Source organism: Aedes albopictus, chromosome 3 (genome assembly GCF_035046485.1).
Source record: "Aedes albopictus strain Foshan chromosome 3, AalbF5, whole genome shotgun sequence".
Taxonomy (NCBI): Eukaryota; Metazoa; Arthropoda; class Insecta; order Diptera; family Culicidae; genus Aedes; species Aedes albopictus.
The window spans coordinates 125,981,094-126,001,996 of record NC_085138.1 but is presented as its reverse complement, the minus strand read 5'-3'; the positions used below and the strand labels follow the sequence as shown (position 1 = coordinate 126,001,996).

General features: G+C 37.2%; 1 protein-coding gene across 2 annotated transcripts in view; it reads left to right on the top strand.

Moving 5' to 3' along the window:
- The first annotated feature begins 2,821 nt into the window (after positions 1-2,821).
- Positions 2,822-20,903, top strand: part of LOC109430363 (uncharacterized) — a 123,436-nt gene continuing 105,354 nt past the window's right edge. The window contains exons 1-2 of one of the 2 annotated variants that reach the window (XM_062855797.1): positions 2,822-3,058; positions 18,968-19,070. In XM_062855797.1, coding sequence (XP_062711781.1) covers positions 18,972-19,070 — 99 coding nt within the window. In that variant the 5' untranslated portion in view covers positions 2,822-3,058; positions 18,968-18,971. Of the gene's footprint in view, positions 3,059-3,349; positions 3,456-18,967; positions 19,071-20,903 lie in introns of those variants that run through there. The other variant, XM_062855798.1, reaches the window with a different exon arrangement.

Here is a 20,903-nt window from a genome sequence, read left to right as displayed (position 1 = left end):
GTTTTTCGTTTTTGCAGAAACCATTTTTGAACATAATTTCACTAAAAAATGGTTTCTGCAAAAACGAAAAACATTTTCTATCGCGTAAAAAAATCAGAAGATACCCTGATCCATACCCTACATGTGCACGAAAACCGATTTTAAAAATATTGCTTCGTTATTTAATAAAAAACCAAAGACCAAATAAATGAGAAAATGCTTCCAGTTTCGCCTTAATGCCAGAACACAAATTTGGAAGACGACACTTTACTAAAACTAACCTCCCGAGGAATGTGCCTATTAATGGCACATAAATTATGTGACATAATAGAAAGGTAAAAAGCTAGAACAAGTTACAAAAATGAATTGATTTACATTACTGATCATCAGTAAAGTTAGTGAACATTTGATTCAAATAGCAAACAATATATTGTTTGATTAAGATATCAATTAAAGAGCAAAACAAACTTTAAAAATAATAACCCTCAAAACTACAGAAGGATTTTTGGAAATCTTAGGATAAACATCCGGGACGAACATGGGAAACAGCAAATATTCACTCATATTTCTTCACAGACATCGATTTTATCTCCACGTTATCGTTTCATGGGTATTATACGAGTATGCTACGTTTTGAAAATTAACACATTTAGGCGAATTCTACGTCTTTTAGAGTGAACGAAATTTGGAACCTGTGCACGAAATTTAGCACTTTCAAACAAATCGATACTAATGCTGTAACTATCTTGTATAATGTGACGTTGCCTAATTTATATTTTTCTTAGGAGCTACAGTGCCAGCACTAAATATTATTGAAGAAAATAATGTGATATACTTTATGGTAAAATTTCAGTAGTTTATCAAACTCGTCAATCGCACTCTTTCTCATGCGCCAGATTACTACAGTAGATGTAGAAGCTCGAATTAGTCTTAAAATGCACACATTCAGTTTTGATGCTCGTCTGAATCTATTCTCAGAAACCCCCGGAATCTTCGTGAGCTCGGTTTGTTTTAGCAGACTAATTCTTCCTACTTTAAAAATATTATTGACGAGACTTTGACGTTTGTGAAACTGAAAATTAACACCAGTGGAGCTGAGTATTTGGTCTATACCTGGCGTCCAAATTTTATAGAACTGTTATACATTTGGACCAAATAAATGGAAAGAATGCTAACAATGACCTTTTTTATAGAATTAGAAAATCTGATGATACCCAAAAGGCGGTTCCTCGAATTATGTGAGTTACGACACACTAAAAGCTCATTCTCTCTCTCTTCCTTTCCTTATCGGTACGATAGTTAGGAATGACTTCGAAAAGGAGGGGGCGTACATGAGTACACTCTAATAGTAAGCGCACCACCAGCTATCGCTTTAAGTTGTTAACTCCCCCTGGAGGCTCGCTTTCTTCTTGAAAAGGACTGGCTTTTCTTCTTGAAAAAGCAGATCTGTTGTTTCCGTTTACACTGTATTTACTCTAGTACAACTGGGCTCTACATAGATGGGCAACACTTGCCTTGAGATTCTGCACGTACACAATGGCAACAGTCGGTTGGTTCAGTCGCTCTAGACTGTACCACGGAGGTTACCGGTATCGAACATTGTTGATGAAGGAGAGTTTAAGTACTAACCATCATAAGGTAGTGGTCAAAGTTAACGTTGCACGACAATACGACCTATGGAGATCTGCAGGTGTAACGATGAAGTGCTGTGCTAGAAGAAGATCGACCCCAATCAAACATTTGAAGTCCATTTAAGGTTCTTAGAGCCGTCATAAAGTCTAAATGGTTTTATTTTGGTTCCATGATGGTCATCAGAATCTGTTCAAAGCTTTATACGTGCATGAAGTCCTGGGGTCTCCAGTTAGCCTTGTTGATAAGGCTTTAGAGCGTCAATCCGGAGACTGCGGGTTCGATTCCCGTTTCGGTCGGGAGCTTTTCTTGACATCCCTGGGTATAGGGTATCATTGTGGAGCCTCAAACGATACCTATTCATGCAAATGCAGACAAAGGACCTGTGCTGTGGAAGTGCTCAAAGAAAGTTGAAGCGAGGCATGCCAAGTCCCAGTGGGAATGTAGAGCCACAAAGAAGAAGAATGAGAAGGAGAAGAAGTAAAAGAAGATGGATAATAAGAAGAAGTCCTGTTCATTAACCTAGAATGTGAAATATTGTTAGATGTCATGTGACTTCGGAATTGATAATCAAAAGGCATCATTTTCCTAATATTGATTAATTAGTGCTTGATGAGGTGGAAACTTTACAATACACCAAAACAGATGAGGGAACATCCATAAATTACGTCACGCTTTTAGGGGGGGAGGGGGGTTCAGCAAAGTGTGACGATCCATACAAAAATATTAGAGGTCTCATACAACAAGTGTGACATAGGGTTGAGGGGGGGGGGTTGAAAATGGGCAATTTTTGCGTGACGTAATTTATGGACGTTCCCTGACTATAATACGGGAAATAAATTAGTTGATTACGGCAGTTCAGAAGACTAAAATTAACAGAAATCTATACTTAGACTTTTCTTACCTCATTTGTATCCCAGATGTGGTGCCGACCGACTAAACAAAAACCATAACTCTTCCTCCAAATCATCTCAAATCCCTTCGCCTCCAAGACCCGTATTGATGATGATCGCTTTTCCTCTTCCTAGTATTGTGATGGCTCTTTCACGCTGTGAATCAGTGCCTATCTGAAATTAACCGGTAAAAGTGTCAATCAGCGGGAATCCTAATTGGGCTCGTAAATATTTTTCGGTCCAGCAGCGACCATCGTGGCGGATGTTTTGGGAGGTGGTGCAAACCGTTGCTGACGCTGCTGTCGGTTGCTTACTGGTATTAAATGAAGCACAACAGGTGATGCCACAGACTGTTGGGATCGTATAGTAGTGGCCAGCCGCTGGCAGCAGGTGGTACAGTGGCTGACGTCCCGGCATCTCGATTGATTGATTTTATGGTGACGGAGGTGAAGTCTGTGAGTTGTGAATCGATGCTGTGTAGTGAAGAGTTCTAAATCAATTGGAAAGCGAAGGCGATAGTCATTTTGGCGCGGAGGCGAGTTCAGCTGTACATGAAGGTATTTTTTTTTTGAAGACAAGAAAGACAATAGGCAGGATGGCTACTCAAAAATATGATTTAAGAGATGAACCAGCCTACACAGCCATTCAGTGATATTTTCGGTTTCTTTGCTGAGTACGGTAGTCGAAAGAACAGTAATATTGACACTACACCGAACACAGTCAATAGTCAGTAATAGTAAGAACCGACTTCCAGTAATTGATATTCTGTTACCGAGTTTTCGTTTAAGTATAATATAAACATACGACTAGCAGCGCAAGCAGCTGTCAAACGATAACAAAAGACTCACATGTTTGAACTCTTGCTGCAGCTGCAGATGTTTTCCCCATACGTTTGGAACAAATAATCCTTCTACGGACAGGAATATCGACCTTTTTGTTATATTTTCCCACTGGGTAAGTAATGAAAAATCAGCGAGAATTATGTGGCATGACAAAGTGGAACTGTAAAACTCACGGAGTAACTAGATCGACCACCTAAAATGAAGTTTACCGCCTGAAACCACGAAGCTTCTCTCTTCTGTAGTCAGATATTGTTGGTGTGCTATGATCCCCTTGTTTTTTTTCCGCAGAAATTTATCTGATAAATTGGCAACTGATAGATTTTTCGCTGATTTTTTTATTTGGCCTAGTGGGGAAAGACTGAAGAGCATTTCTATAATGAATTCAGACCAGAATCAGACTAGAACCAGAAGCACCGGATGTCCACAGAAAACTGGAGAACCCAGTAAAATAAACGGAATAGAAAATTACCGAAAAAGCTAGTAAAATGTTTCTACAAAATTTACTGAGTTACTCGGTAGTTTTTGACAGACAGGATATTTTCTAGATTACTGACTTTTTGGTAACGATCAGAGTAACGACAGAATTACGGAATAGTCAGCAGTTCAAAAACCCAGTAAAATTTTACCGAACTCGGTAATCGAGACTAGCTGTGCACACTTATTTTAGAATTGCTTGTTCGATTGTTCTATTTTCGGTAAAAGTTCGAATTACCGAACTTCAGCACAGTTTTACCGAAGTTTAGCTATTTTTACTGACCGAAAATAGAATAGCTTAATACGGTACTTTATTTTAAGTGTGTAGGGCTGAAAATAAAGTAATAATAATCCAAAATACGAATTGTAATTCGTAATATTATAACTAGTAAAGCAATTATCAAATGTGATTCGCGTATCATTAACTACCGGAATGTGTGTTTTTTTTTTGTAGAGCTGCTCCAATTATTTTTGAAAATTGTGCTTAACTATCTAGAGCAATCTAGTGAGTTCAGACGAATAATATTTTCACGAATACCTTGTTAGAATCCCAAAATGGCTGCTACCAGTGCTGAAAAATTCATTTCGTCATATCTAAATTCAATCACCTACAGCTCATTTTGGAGGCTGAACCTGAGAATATGGTATATGAAAGACTTGTGCAGCTAGACCAGTTCTGCTAGAAAGTCACGAAAAAACCGCTATTTTTCGAATATTTAACGTAAATGTCACGGGCTTCCTTTGAAAAATGCCAAATGATATTCACGATGAATATCATTTGGCATTTTCCAAAGGTGGTCCGTGACATTCACCTTAAATATTCGAAAAATATCGGTTTTTCCGTGACTTTCTAGCAGAACTGGTCTAGCCGCACAAGTTTTTCATATACCATATTCTCAGGTTCAGCTTCTAAAATTGGCTGTAGGCGATTGAATTTAGATATGACGAAATGAAATTTTCAACCCTGGCTGCTACAATGGCCGACTTTGGCACCTACTCACGATTTCGAGCGCACAAATCTCTTCGCAAACACAACCAGCGCACCTGATCTTCTTATATTATGCTTATTACAAGTGAGCAAGAACAGAATAATATAATGCACTGTTGTTTGAAGTTTGCTTCTTGAGATTTGTGCGTCTGCAGTTCTGATGCACTGTTGAAGCGGGATTTCAAGACGTTTGTCCTTAACGGGGTTAAGACCCATAAGACTGATGCCAGTCCAAAAATGACCATACTGATGGTGTCTGGGTTCCGTTCCCCATCCATTCCTGGTACTTTTCTTAATGTATATTTCTCATTTTTCGGGCATAGGGTGACTAAGCTGTGCCATAGTTTGAATGGGTTCTTAAGGGCTAGCACCCTTAAAAATTTGATACCTGTACATACTAGCTTCTATAACTATATAAACGCAACACGAAGAAATTGAATGTAATTATATTATATTCTAAGTAAAAGCATTGTTCAATCCTTCCGCAGCCACGCTGTTGTATTTTGTACATTACGCAGGCTCGGATTAAGGATTGTGGGGGCCCGGGGCCGAAGCGGATGTGGAGGCCCCTCGGAGATAAAAAATACGATAAGCATAAAAGTTTTTCTTTGTTTTTGGACAGTGCTTGAGCAAAATGATAAAAAAGAGTTAATGTGTAGGGTAATGGTTCCCATCGTTGTGGTAGTACCTATTGTTGCGGTAATGGCAATTGAGCACTTTTTCGACTGAAATGTTACCAAAAGGTATTTTTAATAGATGTATGGTGCCTAAATTATGAGATTGCACCATTTGTTTGCTTTAGATTTGCCCAAAAACCTATTTAAAAAAAAATATTTTCCTAAATGTGTTTGCTGCTGTGTTCCTATTGTTGCGGTAGTGTTCCTAATGTTGCGGTATCCCATATGATTTCAATGGGATACCGCAACAATAGGAACAAAATACCGCAACATTAGGAACACATACCGCAACATTAGGAACACAATGTTCTTTCAGATAAAAACGAATAAAATGCTCATAACAACATCAAAGTGGCAATATTTCGTTATTTTCCCGTGGATTAAGGATGGATTTTATTATTTTCAATTCAATCCATGTAAAAAGTTTGCTTGGGGCGATACAATTGTGGTTTAGACATGAACCCAGCGCTTAACTCCTCCATGATCGGATCAATTACCCTAGCTAGCAAAAATGGTTTTTGTGGTGGCCTGGGGCCGTGCCTCCGGCTCCCCCTTAGATTCGGCCCTGACAATACGTTGAAAAAAGCTCACCCATCTGTTCTACACAAATTAGCATGGTGCTGGTAGTGGTGTTCAATTTCTATATGATTAAGGATTTTTCTTTACTCGAGCCATATTTCTTCTGAAGCTCATATATTTTTCTTATTAATAACTACAAATGAATGGATTCTCCATGATTTCCTTCAACATTTTCTCCAACATAATAGAAACCCATCGAAATTTTTTTAATAATGTATGCATAACGTCTTTTTGACTAATTGAAGATCTTCAAGTACCTAATCATTCAGTTTATGTATTCTCATTAGAAATCTTGGAATGCCCTTAATCTGTATTCCTCGAAGAATAAACCTACAGTGCTATTGTTCCAAAAGCATCCCTGCCAGAATTTCCCTAAATAAAGTTTTATGTACTCATAAAAATAGTACATATATTCTCCTCAAAGAACAATCCTAAAGAATTGTCAATTGATGTCTCTCTCTCTCTCTCTTTTCTTGGCGTAACGTCCTCACTGGGACAAAGCCTGCTCCTCAGCTTAGTGTTCTATGAGCACTTCCACAGTTATTAACTGAGAGCTTCCTCTGCCAATGACCATTTTGCATGTGTATATCGTGTGGCAGGCACGAAGATACTCTATGCCCAAGGAAGTCAAGGAAATTTCCTTTACGTCAATTGTCAATTGATGTATTCCCGGAATTAACCCTGGAAGAATTCTTAAAGGTAATCTCGTAAAATCCTTGAGACTATTTTTGCAGGAAATCTTTAATGTATCCCTGTAAGAACTCCTGAAGGGAAAACTCTATAGAAATTCTTGAAGAATTTCCTGCAAGTATTTCTGGAAAACTGTCAAATAATGGAAGTCTTGGAAAACTTCTTGAACTCAACTGAAGAAATTCTGGGAAGAATTGCTAGAGGAATTCTTGGTGCATAAAAAAAATCCAGGAGAGAAGAGTTTTCCCCGGGGTGAATTCCTGGTAAAATGTATGAAAATCCCTGGGGGAATTATTGTAAGCATTTCTGATGGAAACATTGAGTAAACTCCAAAAGGAACTGCTCGAAAGATTTCTGATAGAATCCCTGGAAAATGTTTAGCTAACTTCTTGAAGAAATTCCAAGAGAAATTTCTGGAGAAATCCCCACACAATTTGCAGTAGGAGATCTTTGGCGAAATACTGGAAGGAATCCTAGTATAAGTCCTAAAACAATCGTTTGAGGTAACCCTTTAGGCATTTCAGGGGAAATTTTGAAGGAATTCCTTAACAATTATTTGAAAGTATCTGAAATCATTCTAAAGACTGATAGACATTCTAAATGAACACCCCCAAGACGTCCCTGATAAAACTCCTGGAGGAAACTGTAAGGGTGTTTCTGAAGAAATCCATGGATAACTTCTTGGAGGAAAAAAAAATCTCAAGATACATGCGTCCAGGCATCCCTGCATGAATCGAAAAACGAATTTCTGAAGGAATTCTTTTTCAGGATCTGCTTGGAGCATACTTGAAGGAGTTTCCCGAACAGGAATGAATAACAGACACATAACTGGAGAATACCAAAATCAGGTATCATACCAAGACAAGGTATTGGTCGGTTATCCAGGTATTGAAAATAACTTATTTTGATATTTTGTAGGTATTGATACAATACCTCAATGAGTTATTGGTTTGGTGTTGAGGACTGCTTGAGGTATTATTCAATTATGGAAAAATCGCTATTTGTATGGAAAAATCGCTGATTATTATTTAGGTATTGCCATACCTGAAGTCATTATTCACGCGTTATGCACAGAATACACACCAGATATTATTTTAGGTATTTTACCTCTTATGCAGGGCTACTTAATACCTCATTCAGTTTGTAGGTATTCGGTTTTCCATACCTGAGTTAGTTATTCTTCAGCTATTTTCTCCTGCTCGGGTTGTGGATGGATTCCTGAACGAATCCGTGGATGAACTTCTAAAGGATATCTTGGTGAAAATTGTGAAAGAATTCCTGGATGACTTCTTGGAGAATTCCCTGGCTCTTGTATGCATTCCTCAAAAATTATCTTAAAGAATTCCAATACCTACAAATCGCATAAGAAATTTCTCTAGAAATCCTCGAAACAATTCAAAAAAAGTCTTCAGGTATTCCTGAAGGAATGCCTAAAAGAATCCCTGGAGGAATACCTAGAGGAATTTTGAAGGAATATCTAGGGTTTTTTTCTTTTGTTTTTATTTTTATTCGTGAATTTTAACTTAAGCTGATTCGTCCCATGGGAGATTTCCTGATTTTTTCCAGAAGTAATGCCTGGAGAATTCTCTGGAGCATAGGTTTCCAAACTTTTCGGGTGGTGACCCCCCTAGGTACTGGGCTAACTTTTTGCGACCCACCAGGGAAAATGTAAACTGTTAACTGTGTGTAACGGTGTGATCGCTGTCATATTGGATTCTGCTTGGTCATAGCCGTAAAAAAGCGGAACTGCTGTTGTTTTTATTCTTAATTTACGTGAAATCTCGCAACCCCCCGTTGAAGCTCGGCGACCCCCCTGGGGGACGCCACCCACATTTTGGGAAACTGTGCCCTGGAGTTTCTGGGGCAATCCCTGAAAGAATTTCTGGAGGAATCTCTGATTGTGTTCCCGGAAAATTACAGGAGGAATTTCTGGAGGTATGCATGGATTGGATTGCTCTAGGCGAAATTGCTGGAGGAATTACTGTAGAAAACTGTAGAAACCCCTGGAGAAATTCCCGTAGAAATTCTTAAGGGAAGCCCTGACACAATTCTTAAAAGAATTTCTGGCGGAATTTCTGGATGAATTACCGGAGTTATGCCTAAAGGAATTCCTGATGCAACCATGGGAGCAACGCTTAGACGATTTCCTGGAAGAACTCCTAGAGGAATACTTGGAGACATCGCTAGAGGAATCCCTGAAGGATTTTTTTTGGAAAAATCCCTGGAGGAGAAATTTTTGGATGAATTTGCGGGGGAATTCCTGGAGAAATTCCTGTAGGTATATCTGAAATAAAAATCCTGGGGGACTTTCTGAAGAAATGCGTGGAGGAATCCCCGGAGAAATGTCTGGATAAATCCCCGAAGCAATTTCCGATTAAAATCCCTGCAGGAATTCCTGAGAGACCACTGGAGGAATCCTTGGAAGGAACTTCTGGAGAAATTCCTACAAAAATTCCTGGAGAAATCCTTGGAGGAATTTGTGAAGAAGGAATACTTGGAGGATTTCCTTAATTTTTCTGAAGAAATTCCTGGAGTAATCCCTGAAGAAATTCCTTGAGGAATCTCTGATTGAATTCTCGGAGGAATTCCAGAAGGAATACTTGGCGAAATTTCTGAAGATATTCCTAGAAGAGGGAGGGGGTTTCTAGTGAAATTCCTGCAGGAATCCGTAGAAGAATTCCTGGATAAATTCTTGGAGGAATCCCTTGAGCAATTCCTGGAGGTATCCTGGAGGAATGCCTGGATGAATGCCAGGAAGATTTCCTGGAGGAACTCCTCGAGGAATCCTTGGTGGGTTCGCTAGATGAATACCTAGAAGAACTCTTGGAGAAATTCCTAGAGAAGAAATTCTTGGAGAAATTCCTGGAGGAGCTCCTGTAGGAATCCTGAAAAAATATCTAGAGGAACTTCTGGAGGAATCTTTAGAAGAAATTCTGGAGGATTGTTTAGAAGAATCTCTGGAAAAAATTTTTGATTTCTCAGAGGAATTCCTGCAGAAATTCCTTGGAAGTATACCCGGGGAATTTTCTGAAGAAATTCCAGGAGAAAGTACTGCAGAAATTGTTAAAGTATTCTTAGAAAAATCCTGAAGCAAAACCTGAGAAGAGTTCGTGAGGATGCTTCTAGCGTCATCCCTGTAGCTGTTCCTGAAGGAATCCCTGAAGAAATTCCTGATGATACCTCAGGATGAATCCCGGGAGCAATCACAAGAGGTAAGCCTAAGAGAATTATTTAACAATTCCTGTAGAATTCCAGCAGAAGTCCAGCAGAAATCCCAAGAAGAGTTCCTGTTTCTTGGAGAATTTTTTTAAATAATCACTGGAGTTGTTCCAGAAAGAATCCCAAAAAAAATTACAAAGTGAATCCCTGGAGGAAGTCTTGAAAAAATACCTAAGGACACCCCAGTAGGAACCCCGGATGGAATACCATGGGGAATTTCTTAGGAAATTCCTGGAGAGCTTTCTAAATGATTTCTAGGAAAAATTTCTGTAGGAATTCCTGAAAAAATCTAAGGGAATCCTTGTCTGCACTAATTTCTGGACGAATTATTGATGGAATCTTTGGATAAACTCCTAAAGGATGATGATTAACCTGGGCTTGTTAGGGGAATATCTGTAAATAAAAAGAAAATCGGGTTAAGTACGGTTCCTTTGAATTCCACTAAGAATTTGCATCCTTTGACAGATACGTATTTCGACCTCAACTGTAAGGTCGTCTTCAGTGTCTTGTACTTGACTCGACTCAGTCAAGTACAAGACACTGAAGACGACCTTACAGTTGAGGTCGAAATACGTATCTGTCAAAGGATGCAAATTCTTAGTGGAATTCAAAGGAACCGTACTTAACCCGATTTTCTTTTTATTTCCTAAAGGATGTTTTTTTTTCAAAACTTTGAAGGATTTTCTAGATTAATCTTTGAATCTATGGTAAAAGTTTTCGAAAGAATTCCTGGAAGAAATTCCTCCTGAATGCTTCGAATAATTCCAGATGGAATTATCAGAGCAATTTCTCGCGGAGTTCTTAAAGGAATATATGAAAAATCCCTGATAAAAATCTCTGCAGAAATACCTAAAAAATCTATGGTGAAACTTCTTTGGAGATCCCTGGAGAAAATCCTTAAGAAATCTTAAAAAAAAAACACTGTAACAATCACTTGATTAACATTTCAAGATATTCCTGGAGAAATCCCCGGAGGAACTTGTGGTAAAATCCTTAGAGGAATTCTTGAAGCAATCTCTGGAGGAATCCATGGGTAAATTCCTGGAGGAATTCTTTGATGCATCCTTGCATAATTATAGGTAAAAATTTCTGAAAAAAGTGAAGAATTCCTGAAGCATTTCTTTGAATAAGCCCTGGGACATTCACTCTCGGAACCCCGCAAGATTGATTGATTTGTCTTAATTAAAGAGACTTTCAGCCCTTGGCTGGTTCGTCTCTCCCCAACCCCGCAAGACGTCCATGGAGGTGTTCACGAAGAAGAAATTCCTTGAGCAATTCCTGAAGGAATTCCTGGAGAAGTACTTGTAGAAATACATGGAAGAATTTCGGAAGAAGTCCCTGGAGGAATTCGTAACGAAATCCCAGGTTTTCTTGCTCTTAACATTTGTTTCAATTGAATACTATTATTATTATTTATTTTTATTAACACTCCCGGCCCCAAGATCAAAAATTTGTTGTAACTAAATTTTTAATTGGCTATATCTCAGCAATGGCTCAACCGATTTTCAAAATTTTTTTTATCAATCTCATGTCCGAATCCTAAAATTTCAGATGATTGAACAGAAATTATTCTAGGGGTGCTCAAATTTCCTCTAGAACAGTGCAACCGATACAAATTTTTTTCGACATGCTTATTTAATTGTAAACGTGCAAAATATTTCAGTAAACATCATCAATCTGCGTGGTTCACATGAATATAGTATAAAATAGCTGGATGCATATCATAAATACAATCGAAAAATATTTTGAACATCCCTAGCGCTCTCGGCAGTGGCTAGTTGTAATTAAATTTTCAATTGACTATATCTCAGCAACGGCTCAACCGAATTTCAAAATTCTTTTACCAATCTCTTTTCCGAATCCTAAAGTTTCAGATAATTGAACAGAAATTATTTTAGGGGTGTTCAAATTTCCTCTAGAACCGTGCAACCGATATATATATTTTTAAATGTTTACCTAATTGGAAGCGGTCTGAAAATTACTGTGCGCATAATGGATGTGTGTGGTATAGTATAAGATAAAATATTTTGAACATCCCTAGTGCTCCCGGCACAGTGGCTAGTTGCAATTAAATTTTCAATTGACTATATCTCAGCAACGGCTCAACCGATTTTCAAAATTCTTTTACCAATCTCTTCTCCGAATCCTAAAGTTTCAGATAATTGAACAGAAATTTTTCTAGGGGTGTTCAAATTTCCTCTAGAACAGTGCAACCGATATAATTTTTTTTTTCAAAATGTTTACCTAATAGGAAGGGGTCTGAAAATTACTGTACGCATAATGGATGTGTGGGGTACAGTATAAGATAAAATATTTTGAACATTCCTAGTGCTCCCAGCACGATGATCGAAAATTTGTTGAAACTAAATTTTAAATCAGCTATATCTCAGCGATGGCTTAACCGATTTTCAAAATTATTTTCCTTACATGTTGTCCTAATCTTCTGGTTTCAGATAATTGAATAAACAATATTCTAGGGGTGGTCCAATTTTTTCCATATCAGTGCAGAAGATACGATATTTTTCAGCCATTTTTTCTTCATTGAGGACGTTCAAAATATTTCCTTGAACATCATAAACCTACATTATTCAAACGGGAATAGTATAAGATCTATCTGGATACATGCAGTAAACCTCAATTAAAAAGATGTTGAACATCCCTAGTGCTCCTTGAATTATGACCGAAGCTTGACTGTAATTAAATTTTCTATCGCATATATCTCAGCGATTGCTCAACCGATTTTCAAAATTATTTTACCAATCTCTTGTACGAATCTTCAAATTACAGAAGTTTGAAAAAAAAACCTTCTAGGGGTGTTCAAATTGCCTTTTGAACAGTTCAACTTGTTTCAAAATATTTATATCATTGTAAAAGTTCTAAATATTTCGGTAAACATCATAAATCTTCGTGATTCTAATGAGAATAGCATAAGATCACTTGATACATATTGTGAACTACATAGTAAATTGAACATCCCTAGCACTACCGGCATCGTGATCGAAATTCGGCTGTAACTATATTTTTAATGGGCTATATGTCAGCGATGACTTGACCGATTTGCCATATTATTTGACTAATCTCTTGTCAGAATTTTGTTTTGTGTTCAAATTTCCTCAAGAGCTCTGCATCCGGTGTATTTTTTTCGACTTGTTTACTTCATTGTGAACGTTCTAAATATTTTCACAAGCATGAGAAATCTGCGAGATTCTTATTAGAACAGTATAACATAAAAGGATACATATTGTAAATCACATAAAAACACACTCGGTGATTGAAATTAAACTATAAATAAATTTTCAATTGGCTATATCTCGCAAAATAACTCAACTGGTTTTTTATATTCTTTTACTTATCGAATCTTTAAGTTTCAGACAATTGAACAAAAATCATTCTAGAGATGTTAAAATTTCCCCTGAACCAGATAACCGATACAATTTTTTTTCCGACATGTTTACCTAATTGTAAACGTTCTGAAACTGTCATAGAAAAAAATATTGGGACATCCCTAGCGCTCCTATAACGATGACTAAATTTTCAATCTGCAATATCGCAGCAATAGCACAACTGATTTTCAAAGTTATTTTGCTAATATGTTGTTCAAGTCTTCGAACTTCAAACAAATGAACAAAATACATTCTAGGGGTGTTCAAACTTCCTTCAGAACAGTGCAACCGACACACATTTTTTCAGTCATTTTCACTTCATTGTAAGCGTTATGAAAAAAATCCGCAAACATCATCAATTTGCTGGCTTCAAATGAGAAAAGTATAAAAATGCCGGAAACATGTAGTTAGCCTCACAGAAACAGGTTTTGAACATCCCCAGCCCTCCCGGCACTATGATTTTTAATTGGCTTCATCTCAGCGATGGCTCGCCCGATTTTCAAAATTCTTTTACTAATCTCTTGTCTGAAACTTCATGTTTGGAACCATTGAACAAAACTTATTCTAGTGGTGTTGAATTTTGGTTTCCAGCACAGTTTTAAAATTTCATTGTAAAAGTTTTAAATATTTCCGTGAACATCATACATCTAGGTGATTCATAAGAGAATTGTATAAAATTCTATATAGTGGAGCGTTGTTCAAATTTCCTACACAAAAGGACAGCCGTTGCAATATTTTTCGCCCTTTTTTACTACATTGTATATGTTCTAGATGGAAACGTCATAAATTGGCGTGATTCATGTATTTTTTTTTTTTTTTATCTGTATTAACGAGATTTTTAGCCCTGGGCTAGTTTCATCTCGGGACCCACGTTTTACTTCCCTTCCGAAGGAAGAACTCACATTTTGCGAGTTTGTCGGGAGTGGGATTCGATCCCATGTCCTCGGCGTGATAGTCAAGTGTTCTAACCATCCAACCAGATCCGCTCCACTTGATTCATGTAATATTTGCATTAGATTTTGATGATAAATGGTGTAGAACTCAATTTCCAGAACCAAGACAACATTATACACAGCTGCTTATAGTACTGCACGTGGCAAATATGTTGAAAAATATTTTTTTAGGTTGTACTGTTGCTGTTGTTGTTACACAGCAACCATAGAATGATTTTTGTTAAACTGTCTGAAAATTGAAGGTTTGCGCAACATATTTTTAAAACAAACCCTGAAAACCGGCTGAGATATGCATGCAGTAATCTTATACAATTTTCATTTGAACCACGTAGATTTATGTATGATGTTTGGGGTAAAATTTTGAACTTTTGCAATGAATGAGCAAATTGAAAAAATGTAATGGTAGTAATGGATTGAAGGAAATTTGAACGCCCTCATAATGATTTTTTTCAATTGCTTGAATCTTGAATAACTGCAGAACATGTTACTAGAAGAATTTTGAAAATCGGTTAAGCCATCGCAGAGATACAGCTGATTAAAAATTTTGTTTAAACTAATTCGATCACCGTGCCTGGAGCGCTAGGGATGTTCAAAATATTTATTCTTATGCTATTCTAATATAAACCACACACATAGATTATGCCTACGGAAATTTATAGAACGTTTAAATTGGTGAACATATCGAAAAAAAATATATCGGTTGCACAGAGGAAATTTGAACACCCCTATAATGTTGAATTGTTTGAACCTTGAAGATTATGATAAGAGAGTTCTAAAAGCATTTTGAAAATCGGTTGAGCCATCGCTGAGATATGTAAGATTCAAATTTTGGTTGCAGCTAAAATTTGATCTCAATTTCAGGAGCTCAAGAGATGTTCAATATATTTTTCTGTGAGATTCACTATAAGCATTCGGTTATCTAATACTATTCTCATTTGAATCACATAGATGTTTGATATTTACGGAAATATTTGGAAGGTTCACAATGAAGAAAAACTGGTCGCAAAAAATCATATCTGCTGCACTGGTATGGAGAAAATTTGACCAGCCCTAGATTATTTTTCATTCATTTATCTGAAACTAGAAGATTAGGACAACATATTAGTAAAAAAATAATTGAAAATCGGTTAAGCAATCGCAGAAATATAGCTGATTTAAAATGAAGCTTCAACTAATTTTCGACCATCGTACCTGGAGCGCTAGGGATGTTCAAAATATTTTATGGATTACGATTCCCATTTGAACCATACAAATTAATCATGTCTACGGAAGCGCTTGTATCGTTTACAATTAGGTAAACATGTCGAACAAATTATATCGATTGCACTGTTCTAGAGAAATTTGAACATCCCTAGAATGATTATTGTTCATTTGTTTGAAACTTTGAAACTTGAAACTCGAACAAGAGATTGGTAAAATAATTTTGAAAATCGGTTGAGCCATCGCTGAGATATAACCAATTGAAAATTCAATTGCAACTAATCACTGTGCCGGGAGCGCTAGGGATGTTCAAAATATTTTTTCTGTTAGATTAACGATATGTATCGTTATCTTATACTATTTTCATTTGAACACCTCAGATTTATGATGTTTACTAAAATATTTGGAACGTTTACAACCAGATAAACATGTCGAAAAAAAAGTGTATCGGTTGCACTGATCTAGAGAAAATTTGAACACCCCTATAATAATTTCTGTTCAATTATCGAAAACTTTAGGATTCGGACAAGAGATTGGTAAAAGAATTTTGAAAATCGGTTGAGCCATTGCTGAGATATAGTCAATTGAAAATTTAATAGCAACTAGTCACTGTGCCGGGAGCGCTAGGGATGTTCAAAATATGTTTCTGTTAGATTAACGATATGGATCCAGTTACTTCTACTATTTTCATTTGAACACCGCAAATCGGTCAAGTCATCGCTGACATTTACCCCTTTGGAAATATAGTTACAGCCGAATTTCGATCACAATGCCAGTAGTGCTAGGGATGTTCAATTTACTATGTAGTTCACAATATGTATCAAGTGATCTTATGCTATTCTCATTAGAATCACAAAGATTTATGATGCTTACCGAAATATTTAGAACTTTTACAATGATATAAATATTTTGAAAAAAGTTGAACTGTTCAAGAGGCAATTTGAACACCCCTAGAAGGGTTTTTTTTATTCAAACTTTTGTAATTTGAAGATTCGTACAAGAGATTGGTAAAATAATTTTGAAAATCGGTTGAGCCATCGCTGAGATATAAGCGATTGAAAATTTAGTTACAATCAAGCTTCGGTCACAATTCAATGAGCACTAGGGATGTTCAACATCTTTTTAATTGAGGTTTACTGCATGTATCCAGATAGATCTTATACTATTCTCGTTTGAATAATGTAGGTTTATGAAGTTCAAGGAAATATTTTGAACGTCCTCAATAAAGAAAAAATGGCTGAAAAATATCGTATCTTCTGCACTGATATGGAGAAAATTGGACCACCCCTAGAATATTTTTTATTCAATTATCTGAAACTAGAAGATTAGGACAACATGTAAGGAAAATAATTTTGAAAATCGGTTAAGCCATCGCTGAGATATAACTGATTTAAAATTTAGTTTCAACAAATTTTCTATTATCGTGCCGGGAGCGCTAGGGATGTTCAAAATATTTTATCTTATACTATACCACACACATCCATTATGCGTACAGTAATTTTCAGACCGCTTCCAATTAGGTAAACATTTTTAAAAAAATATATCGGTTGCACTGTTCTAGAGGAAATTTGAACACCCTTAGAATAATTTCTGTTCAATTATCTGAAACTTTAGGATTCGGAGAAGAGATTGGTAAAAGAATTTTGAAAATCGGTTGAGCCGTTGCTGAGATATAGTCAATTGAAAATTTAATTGCAACTAGCCACTGTGCCGGGAGCGCTAGGGATGTTCAAAATATGTTTCTGTTAGATTAACGATATGCATCCAGTTATCTTCTACTATTTTCATTTGAACACCTCAGATTTATGATGTTTTCTGAAATATTTGGAACGTTTACAGCCAGATAAGCATGACGAAACAAAATTTGTATCGGTTGCACTGTTCTAGAGGGAATTTGAACACCCCTAGAACAATTTCTGTTCAAGCATCTGAAATTTTAAGATTCGGACATGAGATTGATAAAAAAATTTTGAAAATCGGTTGAGCCATTGCTGAGATATAGCCAATTAAAAATTTAGTTACAACAAATTTTCGATCCCGGTGCTCCGCGTAACTTTTTTGATCTCGGTGCTCCTAGTGTTAAAGAGATTTTCAGCCGCGGGAATTGAATACTAGTGAAAATTATTAAAATTATACGAGGGCCCATATAGCCGAGGCGGTAAACGCACGGGTATTCAGCATGACCATGCTGAGGGTGACGGGTTCGATTCCCGGTCGGTCCAGGATCTTTTCGTAAAGGAAATTTCCTTGACTTCCTTGGGCATAGAGTATCTTCGTGCCTGCCACACGATATACGCATGCAAAATGGTCATTGGCAGAGGAAGCTCTCAGTTAATAACTGTGGAAGTGCTCATAGAACACTAAGCTGAGAAGCAGGCTTTGTCCCAATGAGGACGTTACGCCAAGAAGAGAGAGAGAGAAAATTATTGAATTTTAGGTTACTACACTCTATAGCAGCATATGGTCCTACAAAGTCCTTCTCTTTCCCTATCGGAACCGGTTCTGGCATAACCGAAAATTTTGGCATGTTGTTTTTGTACTCCATGAAAAAATAGCTATACAACCAATCTTGTTTTATTTCGTAAAATTCTATGTTAAGATGTGCTTATAGAGAGATACTAGACGAAATTTCTAAAATTGTTAGAATACCTTATTTCTTGAAAGAATTTTTCGGGAATTTTGAATAATTGATAATTTTGAAAAATAAATTAAGGCCGCCAAGGTCGTCAGGCTCTCATTATGTATAGTACAAATAAGTCAATTGATGTACAAGTCATTGAGTAATGGTAGCAAGTAGGTTCCATACTCTATCAACGCATAAATGTTTCTGGATGTTTCATGTCTTGTCTTCAACTTTTCAATCAAATTAAGTCTTTAGACAACCTCATGGAATGTTAAACACCAGAGTGTAGAGTAATTGCAGGTTTCCATGGAAAATCTAGAAGGTGTTCCCATGAGAATCCAAACTATTGTTCCTCCAAATGGATTGCATCAACAAATTTACAATTCACCACCAATCCCACCAACTTAACCAATGTATCAAATTGGCGTTTAGGTTTAACCACTAGCTATCCTCCCATCTGGGCTTCGTACGTTGTTGTTCATCTGCCGATTGCGGCTTCTCGGTCAATCCCAGCCACATTCTGCCTTTGAAAGGGCACGATGCAACTGAAGCGGGCAGAAGCAAACGATACCACCTGGGGCTTGATCGGTCTCCGGTTTAATTACTTTATGCCATTCGGAAAACTCGATTCTGATTAATTAATTTTCCAGCCATCCATCGCCACCGCAAACTGAAAACTGTGCTGACGTCGTCGGTTTCGTTAGGTTTGGTCGGTTTGAAACTGCAGGACGGCTTCAAGGTGTTTACCCATCCAGTACCTAGACTAGACACGAATCTACTATGCAGAAGGGTTAATCTATTTTTTTTTGCTTCTATTTCCATTTTTGTTTACTTGCAGAATCATGAAAGCCACTCTGTGGCTGTGTACGCTGTTGACAACTTTGCTGTGCGTCAGTCGACAGGTATCAGGCGGACCGTACACAGACACGAGAATTCTACAGGTACGTAGACAGACGGTGTTTTTCACGCATGACGATGAATTCACGCAATTGGGTTCGGGACGGGATCCATTTCGGTGAATGATGATTAAAGTGGGCCACAACGTGGAACAGGTGGATGCCTTGTCATGTCAATGCAAGGTGCTCAATCTAGATTACCATGTAGGTACCTTTGTAAGTTTTAATTTGGGTGAACTAGAACATCGTTGTTGGAACAGCCAATCTATCATCGAGCTTGACAGTCTTGTCAATCTTTTGAAAACCAATAGTCAATAGAAGGTCGCGGCGTCGAAAGTATGGTAAGCCTGCAAGTTGCACTCCCGTAATTTATCAAGAGTTTGTTATAATAAACATATGATCCGTTGTTGATCAGTCCTCACGAAACCTAGCTTGGTATTCGTCGACGAAAGATTCCGCCAGTGCCAGCGGCATCAACCTGTTGAACATAACATGTGAATTGATTTTGCTCGCCAAAGTGAGCATAATTTATTGCTAATTATTATTAGAGGAACAAAGCCCAAAATGCCAAGATGGGGTAAAATGGCCCAACTAATAAAATCATTTCTGAATGGGACTTGATCATTACTAGAGGTGAATGGTGTCAAGATATGTTTGCATCGAACATTCTTCTAGAAGCTAGGCCATAAAACCCACGAAAAATCTTTTAATTTCCCAATGAAAATTGTCAGCTTCCGGCTTTACGTGCTTGCAATTAAGGTTTTCTGGTGATTTTATTACCAGCCAAGTGTTTCCTACGAGATTGAGGCACACATGGAGACGCATGGTTGTTGATGTCTAAGCTTTCCATGTTAGGGGTCATTCAAATATTACGATCATCGTTTTGCGGGGAGGGAGGTAACACTCCATTTATTGAGTATACGAAAAAAGCGGTGCAGAGAGGGGAAAAGGAGTCGGAAATGCCCGGAAACTGATGGACGTAATTTTTGAATGTTTTCATGAAGTGGCATCTTACCCCATGGCAGATGGTCGTTTTGCACTACTTCCGTTTTACGAATCAGTTTTTAAAATCGCTTAAAATCGATGAAAATGCAATAGTTTAGTGCAGGGGTTTTCAGATCGTGCACCGCGGTGCACTTGATGCACCGTGAATGCTTACCAAGTGCACCGCGACACTTTTAATAACGTGCTTGCAATTTTTTCTGTCTCTTTCGAAAAAAAACATACACATGTAACTAGTTTCCTCAATGATGGAAAAATCTACCAAGGGTCTCGTTACAACTATAAACAACAGTTTTCTCAGTAATTCTTTAAGTAAAAAACCCCAAAGAACTCATGAGAATATTGTCAAGTTCTTCATATGATGCTCAGGAATTTTCAGACAAGTATCACCTAGGATCTGAGTAGAGATGAATTTATAATCTCGCGAGGAACTTTTCAATGTTGACAGTAATTTTGATGTGATTTTCAAAAAAAAAATGTTTCTTCTATCTGTTGATGAATTCGCCAGGAATTCTGAGTAAAATCTTTAAAAAGAAATATTTACAGTTATGTATGACAGTTCTAAAAAGCACTCGCCATGGAATTTGCGAGTGGTATTGCCAACAATCCGGTAATGATCGTGGAAAAGCATTTAAAAAAAAAATCCAAAGTTCAGCTAATTATAAACACGGGGTTACCTTGACAAACTCTTCAAATTTTATCTTGCAAATTACAACAAAGTTTACAAGAGCTTCTCCTGAAACCTTCTTCAGATCCAGCAAAGATTTTGTCTGAAAGAATCAAAGAATATATTGTAAAGAAATCATAGCTGGGCGTACAACTATTCCACTCGTAATAAACTCCGTTGAATAAAAAAAATAATTGGTGTCAAACTGA